We start from the raw sequence: 19574 nt of genomic DNA, 5'->3' as shown, positions 1-19574 counted from the left end.
ATTCACTAGTAAGTTAGGAGGGCTCTCAAATGCCAAACGTGAACGCAATATGTGGTTTAGGTACACTGTGGGGCTTAGAAGGGAGGAGGCATTTGGACTTGGGAGTGGAGAATTTGCTGAATTTTTCTTGGCGGGTTAGGAGCCATTTAGCTTTCCAGAGTAACGTGGAAGCCCCCTATATTTCTGTTAACAGATGACAGATCTGAGTAGAAACTTGCTTTTTTGTGGAGTTGAAGCTTTTATTGGGAACATTTCACATAACGTTAGAGATCACAGTTATCCGACGCTCTACACTGACCACTTACTTTGGGGTTTCTATCTAAGTCTCTGAGTGACGTGGTTCAGATGCAAACCCCAATGGATCCATTCACTATAAATGAGTCAGCAGAGTTACTCTGGACACCATCTGGCCTCTGTTCAGAGGTGCCCTTTTCAGAAGTGCACAAAACTGTGGCCTACGATACTTTTATGCAATCCTAAAAAGATGGACACCACGGGATCACATGTCCCATGGCTTCCATAGTGCCTCCATCTGCCTCATTATAGGTAATCTTCCACCGGGGGTTCTGCCTGAATCACGTATTTCAGAGATTTACACGTAAACCCCGATGAAAGTGCTCAGCACAGAGCGCAGGATAAATGTGCACAGAGCCTTACTGCAATCTTTGGGAGGCAGAATAAAAAAAATCAACAGCAGGTGAAGAATTTGTTTTATTTATTTTTTATGTTGTTCCTTGTGCGGTATAAGTGATTAGGCGACTTTATTCTTTGGGTTGGTGCGATTACAGCGATACCAGATTAATATCGGGTTTTTATGTTTGGCTGCTGTCACACCGTAAAATAAGCCATTTATTGCAAAAACTAGTTTATACATCACCACAATTTGAGAGCTATAATTTTTCAATATTTTGGCCCATAGAGTCATATGATGGCTTGTTTTTTGCGGGAGGAGTTTACGTTTTTATTGGTACCATATTCGGGCACATGACATTTTTTGATCGCTTTCTATTTAGATTTTTGGGGGATTAACGAACAAAAACCAGCAATTCAGGAATTTCTTTTGGGGGGGTTATGCCGTTCCGTGTATGGTAAAATTGATAAGACAATGTTATTCTTCGGGTCAATATGATTACAGCGATACCTCATTTTTCTATATTTTGATGTTTTGGCGCTTTTACACAATAAAAACTATTTAATTGACAAAATAATTATTTTTGCATCGCTTTATTCTGAGAGCTACAACTTTTTTATTTTTCCGCTGATGGAGCTGTATGGTGGCTTGTTTTTTGCGGGACAAAATGGTGTTTTCAGCGGTACCATGTTTATTTATATTCGTCTTTTTGATCGGCGGTATGATAAAGCATTGTTTTTTTTGCCTTGTTTTTTATTTATTTTCCTTATGATGTTCACTAAAGGGGTTAACTAGTGTACTTTCATTGTTTAGATTTTTCATTCAAACATATATAGATACAGTATCTTGATTTTTAAAAAATATTTTTACAATTTAAAAACTTTTTTTACTTTGTCCTACTATGGGACTACCAATTTTTGCAGGCTGATCGCTTGTACAGCATGGGGATACAGAAGCATCCCTATGCTATGCAATCTCTCAGCTTTGCACTGACAAGAGAAAGTTGCTGATCATGCACTGCGCATGATCAGCAAGTTTCCTAGCTCTAGTGACCCGGAGTCGTCATGACGACATCAGGTCACCACGGCAACGATCGGGTATCCGCATCACGCCACGGAGTCTCCATCCAAAGGCAGAGGGACTGTCAGCCCTCTGCCGGCTCCTGGAATGCTGCTTTCTCATTCGAATGCAGCAATTCAGGGGTTAAATTGTCGGGAACGGCGCGTGACCACTCCTGGCACTTAGTGCAGAGTGTCAGCTGTAAGAGTTGGCTGACACCAGGAGGTGATCGCCCGCACACCGCCCGTGTGCGAGGGCGATCGCGCGGATGTAATCCATCCCTAGTCAAAAAGGCCCAGGTCACATGGACGCATTATTGTCCGATGTCAGAAAGGGGTTAACCCCTTCCCGACCTTTGACGCCACGTAGGCGTCATGAAAGTCGGTGCCAATCCGACCTGTGACGCCTATGTGGTGTCATGGAGGGATCGCGTCCCTGCAGATCGGGTGAAAGGGTTAACTCCAATTTCACCCGATCTGCAGGGACAGGGGGAGCGGTGCTTCAGCCCACAGGGGGTGGCTTCACCACCCCTCCCCCCCCCCCCCCCCCCGGGGCTACAATCGCTCTAATTGGCTGTGGAAAGTGAAACAGCCAATCACAGCAATCTATAATATTTCACCTATGAAAATTGGTGAAATATTACAATCCAGGCATGGCCGATGCTGCAATAGCATCTGCCATGGCTGGAGACCCCGATCTGCCCCCCCACCCCAACGCCACCGATCTCCTCCTCTCCGTCCTGTCATGTCCCCTGCTCCCCTCCGTCCTCCTGTCCGCTCCTCCCGTGCTCCGATCCCACCCTCCCCCCATACTTACCGAGCTCCAACGTCCCTCCCGGTGTCCGTCCGTCTTCTCCATGGGCGCCGCCATCTTCCAAAATGGCGGGCGCATGCGCAGTGCGCCCGCCGAATCTGCCGGCCGGCAGATTCTTTCCAGGTACATTTTGATCGCTGTGATAGGTTCTATCACAGCGATCAAAATAAAAAAAAAAAAATAGTAAATAAACCCCCCCCCCCTTTATCACCCCCATAGGTAGGGAACATAAAAAAATTAAGAAAACATATTTATTTTTATTTTTCCACTAGGGTTGCACTTAGGGCTCGAATTAGGGTTGCACTTAGGGCTCGAATTAGGGTTGCACTTAGGGCTCGAATTAGGGTTGCACTTAGGGCTCGAATTAGGGTTGCACTTAGGGCTCGAATTAGGGTTGCACTTAGGGCTCGAATTAGGGTTGCACTTAGGGCTCGAATTAGGGTTGCACTTAGGGCTCGAATTAGGGTTGCACTTAGGGCTCGAATTAGGGTTGCACTTAGGGCTAGAATTAGGGTTGCACTTAGGGCTAGAATTAGGGTTGCACTTAGGGCTAGAATTAGGGTTGCACTTAGGATTAGGGTTAGAATTAGGGTTGCACTTAGGATTAGGGTTAGAATTAGGGTTGCACTTAGGATTAGGGTTAGAATTAGGGTTACACTTAGGATTAGGGTTAGAATTAGGGTTACAATTAGGGTTAGGGTTACAATTAGGGTTAGAATTAGGCTATGTGCACACGGTGCGGATTTGGCTGGGGATCCGCAGCGGATTGGTCGCTGCGGATTCGTAGCAGTTTTCCATCACGTTTACAGTACCATGTAAACCTATGGAAAACAAAATCCGCAGTGCCCATGGTGCGGAAAATACCGCGCAGAAACACTGCGTTGTATTTTCTGCAGCATGTCAATTCTTTGTGCGGATTCCGCAGCGTTTTACACCTGCTCCATAATAGGAATCCGCAGGTTAAATCTGCACAAAAAACACTGGAAATCCGCGGTAAATCCGCAGGTTAAGCGCAGTGCGTTTTACCTGCGGATTTTTCTAAATCGGTGCGGAAAAATCCGCACACAAATCCGCCACGTGGGCACATAGCCTTAGGGTTAGGGTTGGAATTAGGGTTAAGATTAGGGTTAGGGGTGTGTTGGGGGTTATGGTTAGGCATGTGGTTAGGGTTATGGTTAGGGTTGGGATTAGGGTTAGGTGTGTGTTGTGGTTAGGGTTGGGATTAGGGGTGTGTTGGGGTTAGGGTTGGAATTAGGGTTAAGATTAGGTTTAGGCTTGTGGTTAGGGTTATGGTTAGGGTTGGGATTAGGGTTAGGGGTGTGTTGGGGTTAGTGTTGGAGTTAGAATTGAGGGGTTTCCACTGTTTAGGCACATCAGGGGGTCCACCATTGATTCCAGATAATCTTGCATTGAAAAAGTCAAATGGTGCTCTCTCCCTTAAGAGCAACGACGTGTGCCCAAACAGTGGTTTACCCCCACATATGGGGTATCAGCGTACTCAGGACAAACTGGACAACAACTTTTGGGGTCCAATTTCTCCTGTAACCCTTGGGAAAATAAAAAATTGCGAGCTAAAAAATTATTTTTGAGGAAAGAAAAATTATTTTTTATTTTCACGGCTCTGCGTTATAAACTTCTGAGAAGCACTTGGGGGTTCAAAGTGCTCACCACACATCTAGATAAGTTCCTTTGTGGGTCTAGTTTCCAAAATGGGGTCACTTGTGGGGGGTTTCTACTGTTTAGGTACATCAGGGGCTCTGCAAACGCAACGTGACGCCCGCAGAGCATTCCATCAAAGTCTGCATTTCAAAACGTCACGACTTCCCTTCCGAGCCCCGACGTGTGCCCAAACAGTGGTTTACCCCCACATATGGGGTATCAGCGTACTCAGAAGAAACTGGACAACAACTTTTGGGGTCAAATTTCTCCTGTTACCCTTGGGAAAATAAAAAATCATTTTTGAGAAAAGGAAAAATATTTTTTATTTTCACGGCTCTGCGTTATAAACTTCTGTGAAGCACTTGGGGGTTCAAAGTGCTCACCACACATCTAGATTAGTTCCTTGGGGAGTCTACTTTCCAAAATGGGATCACTTTTGGGGGAGCTCCAATGTTTAGGCACACAGTGACTCTCCAAACGCGACATGGTGTCCGCTAACGATTGGAGCTAATTTTTCATTCAAAAAGTCAAATGGCGCTCCTTCCCTTCCGAGCCTTACCGTATGCCCAAACAGTGGTTTACCCCCACATGTGAGGTATCGGTGTACTCAGGAGAAATTGCCCAACAAATTTTAGGATCCATTTTATCCTGCTGCCCATGTGAAAATGAAAAAATTGAGGCTGAAAGAAATATTTTGTGAAAAATAAAGTACTTTTTCATTTTTACAAATCAATTTGTGAAGCACCTGAGGGTTTAAAGTGCTCACTATGCATCTAGATAAGTTCCTTGGGGGGTCTAGTTTCCAAAATGGGGTCACTTGTGGGGGAGCTCCAATGTTTAGGCACTGTCATGTCGGACGCTATTCACACTAGGGCGTCCGACAGACAGCGGTAATTCCACATTCGTCCACTATACGTTCTGTGGCGCCGGCTAGACTTTATCCAGGTTGTCCGGGGTTAATCTAGCTGGTAATCGGGTTGGAGGCTGGGTCACGCCCGTGGCCTTTAAATAGTCATTCTGGACTTTGGGCGTCGCCGATTATAGTTTGTGTCTTGTGCCTGGTGATCTCGGTCTGGAGTGGTGGTCTAGGAGAAGAAATATCGTATCTGGTGGTGTATTATGCTTTGTCATATTTCTCCTTCCTATATTTGTATTTGTTTTGCCCTGTGCACATTTTAGTGTTTTCCTGTGTGTCTGCGGCGTGGTGCGTTTTTAGTGTTCCCTGTCTGTGCTTTCTGTAGGGGTTGGTGTGTGGTCTAATCACTGGGTGGCGGGTGGAGGTTTCAGCATAGGACTGAAACAGGAGTCAGGGTCAGGCCTGGCGGCCCAGACAAGCACACCATCAGTGTAAATTCTGGGAGAGGGACAGACAGGGTTTTCCCTAGTCTGAGGGATATCGCAGGGGCCCGGGTAATCAGCTGTAGTCTACCCAGTACCCGCATGACAGGCACACAGGGGCTCTCCAAACGAGACATGGTGTCCGCTGAAGATTGGAGCCAATTTTTTATTCAAAAAGTCAAATGGCGCTCCTTTCCTTCTGAGCCCTGTCGTGCGCCCAAACAGTGGTTCCCCCCACATATGGGGTATCAGCGTACTCAGGACAAATTGGACAACAACTTTCGGGGTCCAGTTTCTCCTTTTACCCTTGGGAAAATAAAAAAATTGTTGCTAAAAGATCATTTTTGTGACTAAAAAGTTAAATGTTCATGTTTTCCTTCCATGTTGCTTCTGCTGCTGTGAAACACCTGAAGGGTTAATAAACTTCTTGAATGTGGTTTTGAGTACCTTGAGGGGTGCAGTTTTTAGAATGGTGTCACTTTTGGGTATTTTCAGCCATATAGACCCCTCAAACTGACTTCAAATGTGAGGTGGTCCCTAAAAAAAATGGTTTTGTAAATTTTGTTGCAAAACTGAGAAATCACTGGTCAAATTTTAAGCCTTATAACTTCCTAGCAAAAAAAAATGTTGTTTCCAAAATTGTGCTGATGTAAAGTAGACATGTGGGAAATGTTATTTATTGACTATTTTATGTCACATAACTCTCTGGTTTAACAGAATAAAAATTCAAAATTTGAAAATTGCGAAATTTTCAAAATTTTTGCCAAATTTCCGTTTTTTTCACAAATAAACGCAAAAATTAACGACCTAAATTTACCACCATCATGAAGCCCAATATGTCACGAAAAAACAATCTCAGAATCGCTACGATCCATTGAAGCGTTCCTGAGTTATTACCTCATAAAGGGACACTGGTCAGAATTGCAAAAAATGGCCAGGTCATTAACCCCTTCATGACTTTGGGGTTTTTCGTTTTTCCGTGTTCCTTTTTCACTCCCCTCCTTCCCAGAGCCATAACTTTTTTATTTTTCCGTCAATTTGGCCATGTGAGGGCTTATTTTTTGCGAGACGAGTTGTACTTTTGAACGACATCATTGGTTTTAGCATGCCGTGTACTAGAAAACGGGAAAAAAATTCCAAGTGCAGTGAAATTGCAAAAAAGTGCAGTCCCACACTTGTTTTTTGTTTGGCTTTTTTGCTAGGTTCACTAAATGCTAAAACTGACCTGCCATTATGATTCTCCAGGTCACTACGAGTTCACAGAGACCTAACATGACTAGGTTATTTTTTACCAAAGTGGTGAAAAAAATTCCAAACTTTGCTAAAAAAAAAAAAAAAAAAAAAAATTGCGCCATTTTCCGATACTCGTAGCGCCTCCATTTTTCATGATCTGGGGTCGGTTGAGGGCTCATTTTTTGCGTGCCGAGCTGGCGTTTTTAATGATAGCATTTTGGTGCAGATATGTTCTTTTGATCGCCCGTTACTGCATTTTAATGCAATGTCGCGGTGACAAAAAAAACGTAATTCTGGCGTTTCAAAATTTTTTTCTCGCTACGCTGTTTAGCGATCAGGTTAATGCTTTTTTTTTTTTTATTGATAGATCGGGCGATTCTGAATGCGGCGATACCAAATATGAGTAGGTTTGATTTTTTTTTGTTGATTTATTTTGATTGGGGCGAAAGGGAGGTGATTTAAACTTATATTTTTTTATTTTTTTTCACATTTTTTTTAACTTTTTTTTTTTTTTTTTTTTACTTTTGCCATGCTTCAATAGCCTCTATGGGAGGCTAGAAGCAGGCACAGCACGATCGCCTCTGCTACATAGCAGCGATCTGCTGTTCGCTGCTATGCAGCAGAAAATCAGGTGTGCTGTGAGCGCCGACCACAGGGTGGCGCTCACAGCTGCCGGGGATCAGTAACCATAGAGGTCTCAAGGACCTCTATGGTTACCATTCAGAAGCATCGCCGACTTCCGATCATGTGACGGGGGTCGGCGATGCAGTCATTTCCGGCCGCCCGGCCGGATGCGGTAGTTAAATGCCGCTGTCTGCGTTTGACAGCGGCATTTAACTAATTAATAGGCGCGGGCAGATCGCGATTCTGCCCGCGCCTATTGCGGGCACATGTCAGCTGTTCAAAACAGCTGACATGTCCCGGCTTTGATGCGGGCTCACCGCCGGAGCCCGCATCAAAGAGGGGCTTCTGACCTCGGACGTACTATCCCGTCCGAGGTCAGAAAGGGGTTAAGGTCAAAATAGGCTGGGTCATGAAGGGGTTAAAGAGTAACTATTGTTTTAATTTTTATTTGAAAAATCAGTAGAACACATATACATAAGAAACTTTGTAATATATCTTATCAGAGAAATCTGCTTCTTTCTCTGCCAGGAGGGCACAGAGGAGGCGGAGCTCTGCTTCTGGCTCCTTCCTCCTCCTCTCCCCTTCCATCTACATAAAATCTTACCCGTAACAACCGTCTTCTCCTATCTCACCAATGTTATAATCTGTTTTCACTGAATGCAGATTTTATTAATGAAAGATCAGTTCTGGCAGATAAAGAAGCAGATTTCTGATAAGATACATTACAAAGTTTCTTATTTATATGTGTACTATTAAATGATGAAATAGAAATTAAAATGATGGCTACTACCGTAGTTAAGCTGTACACTCCTGACTTAATTTATTAAATACCACAGAAACTGAAAAATCACACATTACCTTTGAGAATAACATTTCCGAAAAACAGTTTGGCTCCAGGTGAAGTCTTACCAGTACTTAAATCCTTCACTGAAAGAGAACAAACAACTTAGTCTGAAATACTATAAAATAATAAAACGTCAATTAGACTTAGACCAGTAATTTTATTCTTTACAAACTATGACATCACCAGGGAACCAGAGAAAGAGAGAGAAGGCCCCAACTTTCTTAAGAACGCTCATTTCATGATAATCTTAAAGGGAACCTGTCACCCCCAAAATCGAAGATGAGCTAAGCCCACCAGCACCAGGGCCTTATCTACAGCAATCTGTAATGCTGTAGATAAGCCCCCGATGTATCCTGAAAGATGAGAAAAAGAGGTTAGATTATACTCACCTGGGGGGCGGTCCGATCCAATGGGCATCACGGTCTGGTCCGGGGCCTCCCATCTTCTTACGATGACGTCCTCTCCTTGTCTTCACGCTGCAGCTCCGGGGCAGGCGTACTTTACCTGTCCTGTTGAGGGCAGAGCAAAGTACTGCAGTGCGCAGGTGCCAGGAAAGGTCAGAGAGGCCCACGCCTTCAGTATCTGCCCTGTTGAGGACAGAGCAAAGTAAAGTACGCCTGTGCCGGAGCTGCAGCGTGAAGACAAGAAGAGGACGTCATTGTAAGAAGATGGGAGACCCCGGACCCAGACCGCGACGCCCATCGGACTGGACTGCCCCTGGGTGAGTATAATCTAACCTTTTTCTCATCTTTCAGGATACATCGGGGGCTTATCTACAACATTACAGAATGCTGTAGATAAGCCTCTGATGCTGGTGGGCTTAGCTCATCTTCAATTTTGGGGGTGACAGGTTCCCTTTAAAGTCTGAACAGGCTGACGATCACCCAATGAATGAGCAAGACGCTCGTTCATTGGGGGAAATAATCTTTTGTGCTACATGAAAAGATCATAATTTTCGACAGTGCATCTTTTTGTGTAAACAGGACTTATGCTACCAAGAAAAATGACAGCCTATGTATACTGATTGCTCAGTACGCATCAGAAGTGTGGTCTGCCTGTATAAACAAGCTATTAAAGGACCACTGATCAGAAAACAAGTTACTGATAGTTTAGTGCAGCACATCGTCTCATATCAATGGACTAGGCCTTAAAAAGGGGTCAATTACTACTAGACTAATGTGCTGCAGGTAATAAGCTGCAGTTTCTATACAGGCCTCAACTGACAAGAGATGGCCGAGGAACACCGTGATCAGAGCGGAGCAATTCCATGTTTTGCTTACTTATTTTACTAGGCACAACAAGACATTCAACAGGGGTTGTCCAGGACTATATTATTATTTATGTATTTTTACTATTGGCATAAAAACTGACAAGCAGGTAGCTGCTAACAGAGGCAACTACTTGCCTGTTCTACTTGACGCCTGCTCAGAACGATCCCTGACTGCTCCGGACAGCGATTCAACTACTACAAAGGCAACAGAGCAGCTATTCTTCTTCCGGGCTGCTCTGTTGACAGGAAGTGACTGCCGACGTCATGCTGATTGACATCCGGCTCCTGGCATTAATGCATCGGGGACCCTGATGTCAATCGGCATGACATTGACAGTAATACCCTTTCAACAGAGCAAAGTGGGAGAGAAGCCGCTGCTCTGTAGATGGGCCGTCAGTGGAAGAGAAGCTACTGCTCTATAGATGTGCCGTCAGTGGAAGAGAAGCCACTGCTTTGTAGACGTGCCGTCAGTGGAAGAGAAGCCGCTGCTATATAGACGTGCCGTCAGTGGAAGAGAAGCCGCTGCTATATAGACGTGCCATCAGTGGAAGAGAAGCCGCTGCTATATAGACGTGCCGTCAGTGGAAGAGAAGCCGCTGCTATATAGACGTGCCGTCAGTGGAAGAGAAGCCGCTGCTATATAGACGTGCCGTCAGTGGAAGAGAAGCCGCTGCTATATAGACGTGCCGTCAGTGGAAGAGAAGCCGCTGCTATATAGACGTGCCGTCAGTGGAAGAGAAGCCGCTGCTATATAGACGTGCCGTCAGTGGAAGAGAAGCCGCTGCTATATAGACGTGCCGTCAGTGGAAGAGAAGCCGCTGCTATATAGACATGCCGTCAGTGGAAGAGAAGCCGCTGCTATATAGACGTGCCGTCAGTGGAAGAGAAGCCGCTGCTCTATAGATGTGCTGTCAGTGGAAGAGAAGCTACTGCTTTGTAGACGTGCCGTCAGTGGAAGAGAAGCCACTGCTATATAGACGTGCCGTCAATGGAAGAGAAGCCGCTGCTCTATAGATGTGCCGTCAGTGGAAGAGAAGCTACTGCTTTGTAGACGTGCCGTCAGTGGAAGAGAAGCCGCTGCTATATAGACGTGCCGTCAATGGAAGAGAAGCCGCTGCTCTATAGATGTGCCGTCAGTGGAAGAGAAGCTACTGCTTTGTAGACGTGCAGTCAGTGGAAGAGAAGCCGCTGCTATATAGACGTGCCGTCAATGGAAGAGAAGCCGCTGCTTATAGATGTGCCGTCAGTGGAAGAGAAACTACTGCTTTGTAGACGTGCCGTCAGTGGAAGAGAAGCCGCTGCTATATAGACGTGCCGTCAATGGAAGAGAAGCTGCTGCTCTATAGATGTGCCGTCAGTGGAAGAGAAGTCACTATTCTGTAGATGCACCATCCGTGGAAGAGAAACCACTGCTCTGTAGACATGACGTCAGTGGAAGCCACTGAATTGCTGGCAAGAGCAGTCTGTGATCACTCTGTGGTGGCAACGATCGGCACCGGGCACAACAGGCAAGTAGTTAGCAACTTTCTTAAAATGACCTATAGTTGTCGCAATACCTAAGACTGTCTTATGGATTCTAGAATTACTGTACAAGCAAGAACACTTACTCACCTTTGACTAACATGATGGATCGAGACGCATCAATATGAAACAGCTCCCCCTGAAAGCATCCGTGAATAGTTGTGATCTTTACATTTGTCCCAATGAACCGGCTTAGAAAGTCTGTATCTGTGACTGGGTCCATAGTAAAGCTAAAACAGAACTCACTGCAAAATAATTAATATACGGTAGTTAGCATTATAAGAGTAAAAAAAAAAAGTATCAGGAGTAAACTACAGAGAGAATTTTAGAAGACTAACAGTAGTGAAATGTAATGTTTTCCTTGCAGAAGACATAAAAGACAACATTTAGGCTATGTGCCCAAGTTCCGGATTTTTAGCGTTTTTTGCGGCGGTTTTCCGCTGCAGAAACACTTAAAAAACGCTTACATAAAGCATCCCATTATTTTAATGCATTCCGCAATTTTTGTGCCCATGCTGCGTTTTTTTTTTTTGCAGCGGAAAAGCATTGCGGAAAAAAAAATGCAGCAATGTTCATTAATTGGCGGTTTTGCCGCTATAGAATTGTATTTGGACCATTGAAAAGAAAACGCTAAAAATCAGCGGAAAAAAAAGCGACAAATACGCGCTAAAAACTTTTAAAAAAACGCAAGTGGATTTCCTGCGAAGGGAGTCCGGATTTGATCAGAAAAATTCTGCATGCTTTCTACAACGTGGGCACATAGCCTTAGAGAAGATTTTCTAAAATACAGTTATGCCAAAAAATGTTTCTTTACTCTATTTCATTCATTAGTTAATGTTATAAACATTAGGAAGGGAAAAAAAATGCTGCCTTCAGCTACTTAGCCATTTATTTAGGACAGGGCGGTAAGCCGGGCTATTCTGAGCACAGTAGCATATAATAGCAAATCCTATCAGCGCTATATAATCCAAGGCCAGGATCTGATCCCAACACAGAAAATAAATAGATACCAACTGCACGGCTGACACCCGGCCACCCCTGTGTCCGTGGGCAAAATATGCTGACATGTCTGTTTTTGGAGGGTTTTGGGTTTTTTTTTTTAACAGCAGCATGGGCCGCAAAATGTCCCGCACGCATGCACTCTGATGACACAAACCGGTGGACTGGGAATCAGTGGTACTGTTCGCGCTGTTCCCCGGCGCTGAAGACCGTGCACATCATTCTCCACTGCTTTTACGGGGATCAGCACGAGCAGAGGAGAATGTTGAGTGTTATATTCAACTGATAATAGCGAGAACAGGTGGCAACAAGCAAAACAAAATTTTCATCTTTTAAATTTAAAAAAAATCATTTTTTTCAATCTGCATACTCATACTGACCCAGGTCAGTTTTACCGTATAGTGAACATAGCAAATTAAAAAATTCATACTATAAACGATTGTGAAATTGCACTTTTTTTGCTATTTTAATCTTGGTATTTTCCCCCATTTTCCAGTGCGTCACATGATAAAATTGATGGCGACATTCAAAAGTACAAAAAGGCCCCGACTTCTCAGGAGCGGCGAGGCTTCACAATGGGGCCTGCTGTAGACAGGAGCTGAGGAGCAGCTGACCAGTGGCCACAAGTCTTCCTCTGGTCAGGGACTGGAGTAAGATCTCTCAGCTCTTCCTGGCTCCGCTACAGTCGCGTGCCGCCATCGTGTGACAGTAACTTCTCACTGATGACGGTCACACGCGCTCAGTCTGCGAGACCCTCGTTCTGCCTCTCATAGACTTACATTAAGTAGCAACTACGGACCACCCAAAGCTCCAGCAGGTCACAACCAGCAGCTGAAGTTGGCCGCCCTGCCGAGACCTCCCATCATGTCCGAGACACATCAGCGAGGGTTACACTCACACGATGTTTGCCAAAAAAACTCATGTAAAAAAAAAATGTCTGGCCTGGTTGGTAAATAGGACTGCTGATTGTCTGCAGCGGTCACTTGTGTGTAGGTGATAACAGATAAGCAGTGGTCTCCCCAGCCCCTCATTATATCACAGCATTTCTCACACATTGTTAATGAATCATGGACATCCCCTTTAAGAGGTCAATTTAGATCAAGTATCAAGGGGTTAAAGAGGCCGCGCTGGCCACAACCTTGCTGTGCTTCAGCCCATGGATACAAAGCATATGGCGACCCTGCCGCGCATCAGTCACACGCTCCTCGGACACGTGTAGGCCGTCACTGCACCTGTCACACGAAGGATCCGACCAGTCCACGCACACGGGAGTAGTCCGTGGGCTCCGGGAGTGCGTGGCCACTGACGTCAGACGCTGGTGCAAGCTCGTGACTGGGAGGGAGCACGTGGACGCGCTTTCCACAGGGGCCAATGCAGCGCTCGGAGGCAGAGCCTGCACCTGGGGGAGGTCACGTGCTGCGCCTCCTTCGCCTCACACTCACGTCCCAGAGGTTCCCTGCGCGTCAGACACTGGATCAGTCAGTGAGTGCAGCACCACAGAGGGCTGCACACCACCAAACTGTACAGACGCCAGACAGGGACAACACATATGTCCCCACATAGCCTGATGTCAGCTCCCCGCGGTGTACACACAGCTCAGCCTCTGCTACATCGTTATGCAGCTATACACTGCTCTACTACGTCGTTCCACACCCATACACAATTCTGCTACATCATTGCACACAGCTCTGCTACATTATTACACACCCATACACACAGCTCTGCTACATTATTACACACCCATACACACAGCTCTGCTACATTATCACACACCCATATACACAGCTCTGCTACATTATCACACACCCATACACACAGCTCTGCTACATTACTACACACCCATACCCACAGCTCTGCTACATTATCACACACCCATACACACAGCTCTGCTACATTATCACACACCCATACACACAGCTCTGCTACATGATCACACACCCATACACACAGCTCTGCTACATGATCACACACCCATACACACAGCTCTGCTACATGATCACACACCCATACACACAGCTCTGCTACATGATCACACACCCATACACACAGCTCTGCTACATTATTACACACCCATACACACAGCTCTGCTACATGATCACACACCCATACACACAGCTCTGCTACATGATCACACACCCATACACACAGCTCTGCTACATGATCACACACCCATACACACAGCTCTGCTACATTATTACACACCCATACACACAGCTCTACTACATTATTACACACCCATACACACAGCTCTGCTACATTATTACACACCCATACACACAGCTCTGCTACATTATCACACACCCATACACACAGCTTTGCTACATTATCACACCCATACACACAGCTCTGCTACATTATCACACACCCATACACACAGCTCTGCTACATTATTACACACCCATACCCACAGCTCTGCTACATCATTGCACACCCATAAGCACAGCTCTGCTACATCATTATACAGCTATACACACACATCTTTGCTATCTAATTACACACCCATATACACAGCTTTGCTACATCATTACACACCCATACACACAGGTCTGCTACATCATTACACACCCATACACACAGGTCTGCTACATCTTTACACAGCCATAGATACAGCTCTGCTACATCATTACACAGGCCTGCACACAGCTCTACTGCATCATTAAACAGCTATACACACTGTTTTGCTACATCATTATATACACAGCTCTGCTGCATCAATACACAGTCAAACACACAGCCCGGCTACATCATTACACACAACACTGCTACATCATTAAACACACGGCTCTAATACACCATTACACACAGCTCTGCTACATCATCACACATCTATACATACAGCTCTACTACATCATTACACACCCATACACACAGCTCTGCCACATCAATATACACAGTTCTGCTACTTCATCACACACAACTTAGCTATATCTATACACACCCATACATACTGCCGGGGTCGGACTGGCCCACTAGGACACCGCCGGTGAAATGCCAGTGGGCCCCAGACAGAGGCAGAAGAAGGAAAAAAAAAACAAATCTTGGTGTAGGCCATCACTACATCTGTCTCTCGAAGAATCCGACCTGTCCGCTGACATCAGACGCTGGTGCAGGCTCGTGACTGGGGTGCACATGCGACTGCAACTGCCACCAGCTTTTGGAAACAGTCCAAAAAATAGAAAGAAAACACCTCCGCACTGCTGGTTTGTGCTGACCCACAAAACTTTCCACATTCCACTCTTACGGTTGCTGTAGCTGTGTGTGTCCTAGTATTACCATGGGGGTGCTGCATCCAATAAGTGTGCATATAATCCAAAGGAATAGAAAAAGAAAAAATTGGAGCGCACTTACCCCGGTAAATTGATCACCACTTTATTAGGACATGCTATAAAAAGCGAACAGCAGGGAGGGATGAGAACAGCTGCGGACAACGGCCGTTTCGTGCGTTAAGGCACTTCAACGGGTCCCGTTGAAGTGCCTTAACGCACGAAACGGCCGTTGTCCGCAGCTGTTCTCATCCCTCCTTGCTGTTCGCTTTTTATAGCATGTCCTAATAAAGTGGTGATCAATTTACCGGGGTAAGTGCGCTCCAATTTTTTCTTTTTCTATTCCTTTAGCTTTTGGAAACAGTCTGCATCCACCAGGCGGAAAGGCAGCATTTATTCAGTCGCCATGACAGCACAACGAGAGAGGGGATCCGCCCTTCAGGGACAGGAAACCTCAGGCATAAAAAGGGCGGCACCTCACTCCCCCGCCAGTTGGTTTCCTGTCCCTGACGGGGAACCTCTTCAGGCAGACCCTATGAAGAGGGTTGAAGATTAAAAGAAGAGATCCCACGTCTGACAGACCGATGCAGGTAGCGGGGGTCCCCTACCTCGGTCTAATCAGGTTGTGGAAGCACCACACGGCAGGGGCACTGTCTGTGTCGGTGACAGCAGAGAGAAGCGGCCTCTGAGGGTAGCCGACTTCTATTGTGGGCCGCATGTACCTGGTGAGTATTGGGGCTGCTGTCCTGGGGTCGTGCCTGCCGGTGCCTCAGAGGATCTGTGCGCTATTCCACGGGCGCGCTGTCTACTCCGGGCGGCACTGGCGTCTCCTCGCGCGTGTCGGCCGGCGTTGCTGCAGTCGCAGCCGGAAGTGACGTTTCCGGATGTTGCGACGGGCGGCACGGCTTGATGACGCGACGGGGCAGGCGCAGTAGTGCCGTCCCCGAGTAATGGCGGCGCCCTGTCGTCCGGATGGCGCCGGATCTCAGGGGCGTTGCGGGGGGGCCCTGGGGAGCGTGCCCTATTTGCACTAAGTGCAATTCGCACCACCTGGATTCCCTGCTGTCCCCCATCAGGGGGTGGTACCGTGGGGGTTTATTAAGGAGCTCGTGTGAGCTGCAAGCTGCTCCTGGTTCTTCATTTCTGCAATGGATTCGTCAGACGGAGCATCGCGGCAGCAGCAGCAGCAGCAGGAGCAGCAGCAGCAGCAGCAGCAGCATGAATTGAAAGAGCCTCAGGTCAGCTCCCAGCAGCGGTCTAGTGGCAGTAGTCGCGCTGGTGGAGCTAGATCGGCTCAGAGATCATCAAAGTCCTCAGGCCGTAAGAAACCTCCGGCTGATAAGGACCCCCCAATTACGGTACCATTCGCTACAGGGACGGGTAAGTGAGCTACGTGAAAGTATGCCTTCTGATTGCTGTCCCTCCTTGTATTCCCTCTCTCCTTATTAGGGGAGAAAATGTACCTCCAAATCCAAGCATAGGGAGTGCGCCATATGTACGGAGCCACTTCCAGAGGGACATAAAAAGAAGCTGTGCAAATCCTGCATACAGCATCTATTGGAGGAGGAGGCCCCTGACCTAACGTCTACTCTTAGGGACCTGGTTAGACAGGAGGTCAGAGATTCCATGAATTCCAGCTCTCAAAAAAAGGTCACCAAAAGAAGGAAAGAAATTTCATCCCCAGTGTCAGATGTGGATTCTGAGTCAGGCGGTGTGAGCTCGGATTCACTTCCGTCTTCATCATCCTCTGAAGGAATAGAGTCCAGCCGAGCCTGTCTGTCGCTAGATAGGGTTAATCATCTAGTGAAAGCTGTTAACAACACCATGGGGATTGAGGAAACTCAGTCTGAAAGTTCTATTCAGGACATCATGTTTAAAGGCATAGACCGTAAATCCAAAAGGTTTTTTCCGGTAGTAGAAAAAATCAAGTCACTGATTACGAAGGAGTGGAAAAAGCCCGAAAGGAAGGGGTCACTACCACCAGCTTTCAAAAGAAGGTATCCTTTTGAGGAAGAGGCTTCGTCTTCTTGGGACAAGGTCCCAAAATTAGATGCTGCGGTGGCCAAGGCGTGCAAAAAATCGTCTCTCCCATTTGAGGATTTAGGCAACTTGAAAGACCCGCTTGATAGGAAAGCTGATGTGTTCCTTAAAGGAGCTTGGGAGACATCTGCGGGATCTCTGAGACCAGCAATTGCGGCCACCTGCACGGCCCGGTCGTTGATGGTGTGGCTAGGCCACCTGGAAGACCAACTTAAAGATAAAACTCCTAGAAGTGAGATCCTGTCATCTATGTCCATAATTCAGGATGCGGCAGCCTTCCTTTCCGATGCATCAGCGGATTCAGTCAGGCTGGCCGCAAGATCCTCAGCCTTATCCAATGCAGCCCGCAGAGCACTCTGGATAAAATGTTGGCCAGGAGATTTGCAGGCCAGGTCAAAATTATGTGGCATCCCCTGTGAGGGGGTTCATTTGTTTGGTCCAGTGCTAGATGAGCTGCTTGAGAAGGCTGGTGACAGTAAAAAACGATTCCCTTTTTTGGGAAGACCCTTTTACAGGAAGGATTACACCAGAGGATGGTCTTATCGCCGAAGATCCGAGAGGGAGCCGAATAGAGATTCGACCAGATATTACAACAGCAGACGAAGAGGTAGAGGTTATATGTTTAACTCCTCTCGAGACTCCAAAAAACCTCAATGACTGGCGGACCAGGTGGGTGGTAGGCTTCTAGCCTTCTATCCAGCCTGGTTGAAGATCACCAATAGTCCATGGATCCTCAGTATCATCAAAGAGGGCTTAGAGTTGCAGTTCCATCAGATGCCTCAGGACAAATTCAAATTAACTCCTATCCGTTCTTCTTCCGCAGAACAATTGGCTTTGGAGTCAGAAGTCCATGATCTCCAAAAAAAGGGGGTTCTGATTAAGGTACCCACAGAGGAACGAGGTAAGGGGTTTTACTCCCCTTTATTCCTGATTAAAAAGCCAGATGGGTCGTATCGCACCATCATCAACCTTAAAGGCCTGAATGAATTCTTGCTGATCCCATCCTTTAAAATGGAATCTGTGAAAACAGCAATAAAGCTACTTTTTCACAATTGCTTTATGGTCGTCTTAGATCTGAAAGACGCCTATTACCATGTCCCAATACATGTAAATCATCAGCGCTTTCTCAGGGTGGCGGTTTCTCTTGCCGGCACGGTACAGCACTTTCAGTATCGAGCACTCCCTTTTGGTGTTGCAGTTGCACCCCGGGTTTTCACTAAGATCATGGTAGAGGTTATGGCACACCTTCACGAACAAAACATACTAATAATTCCATACTTAGATGACTTGTTAATTGTGGGACGTTCAGAGTCACACTGTAAAGACCAGTTGGGAAAAGTGATAACAGCATTACATAGCTTAGGATGGGTTATTAATCTCAAAAAATCGCGTCTTCAGCCCGTAACATCACAGGAGTTTTTGGGTCTTATTGTAGACTCGGTTCAGCAGGAATGTCGCCTGCCGGACTCGAAAGTCCACAGTATTCACCGACTGGTCACCAGAGCAATTAATAATCCTGTAATCTCCTTAAGGGGGGCGATGTCACTTTTGGGTTCTCTTACTTCGTGTTTTCCGGCAGTACTCTGGGCACAATTTCACACTAGGACTCTGCAGTGGGATGTGCTACATAATTTTCGTCGGCTGGGCGCTAGCCTAGATAACAAATTTTCTCTATCGGTTGAGGCCACTGATTCACTAGTTTGGTGGACACACATTCCAAATCTTCGTCGAGGAGTACCCTGGTCAAATCGGGTCACGCGAGTAGTGACAACTGATGCTAGCCCCACGGGTTGGGGGGCTCACTGGGAAGATAATTGCGTGCAGGGATTGTGGTCCCAGCCTGAGCGAGCGTCATCCTCCAATCTAAAAGAATTGTTGGCGGTAGAACGTGCCTTAAACGAGTTTCTTATACCTCTACAGGGTAGACATGTCAGACTACTCTCTGACAACCAAGTGACCGTTGCCTATATTAACCACCAGGGAGGTACGCGGTCTAGATCATTAATGGATGTTGCAAATCGTATCTTTCAGATGGCCGAGAATCACCTGCTCTCCCTTACAGCGCTCCACATAAAGGGAAAACTAAATACCAGGGCCGATTATTTAAGCCGCAACGAGCTCAAACAAGGGGACTGGTCTCTGAAACCGGCTGTCTTCAATCAGATCGTACAGTTATGGGGATGTCCGGAAATAGATCTCTTTGCCAATCGTGGAAACAGAAAACTACATCACTTCTGTTCCCTAAGTCCAGGGGACAACCCATACGCAGTCGATGCTCTC

General features: G+C 46.4%; 1 protein-coding gene across 4 annotated transcripts in view; it reads right to left on the bottom strand.

The window, feature by feature from the left end:
- EXD1 (exonuclease 3'-5' domain containing 1) overlaps positions 1-13437 on the bottom strand; it is a 178305-nt gene extending 164868 nt beyond the window's left edge. The window contains exons 1-3 of one of the 4 annotated variants that reach the window (XM_077293348.1): positions 13224-13437; positions 11083-11237; positions 8216-8284 (exon numbers count right to left, since the gene is read on the bottom strand). In XM_077293348.1, coding sequence (XP_077149463.1) covers positions 8216-8284; positions 11083-11215 — 202 coding nt within the window. In that variant the 5' untranslated portion in view covers positions 11216-11237; positions 13224-13437. Of the gene's footprint in view, positions 1-8215; positions 8285-11082; positions 11238-12770; positions 12876-13042 lie in introns of those variants that run through there. The other 3 variants (XM_077293359.1, XM_077293375.1, XM_077293365.1) reach the window with 3 other exon arrangements.
- Between the last annotated feature and the right edge of the window lie 6137 nt (positions 13438-19574).

This window comes from Ranitomeya variabilis, chromosome 1, assembly GCF_051348905.1.
Source record: "Ranitomeya variabilis isolate aRanVar5 chromosome 1, aRanVar5.hap1, whole genome shotgun sequence".
Taxonomy (NCBI): domain Eukaryota; kingdom Metazoa; phylum Chordata; class Amphibia; order Anura; family Dendrobatidae; genus Ranitomeya; species Ranitomeya variabilis.
Note: the sequence above shows the minus strand (reverse complement) of the source record. Positions and strands in the feature narration are given on the sequence as shown.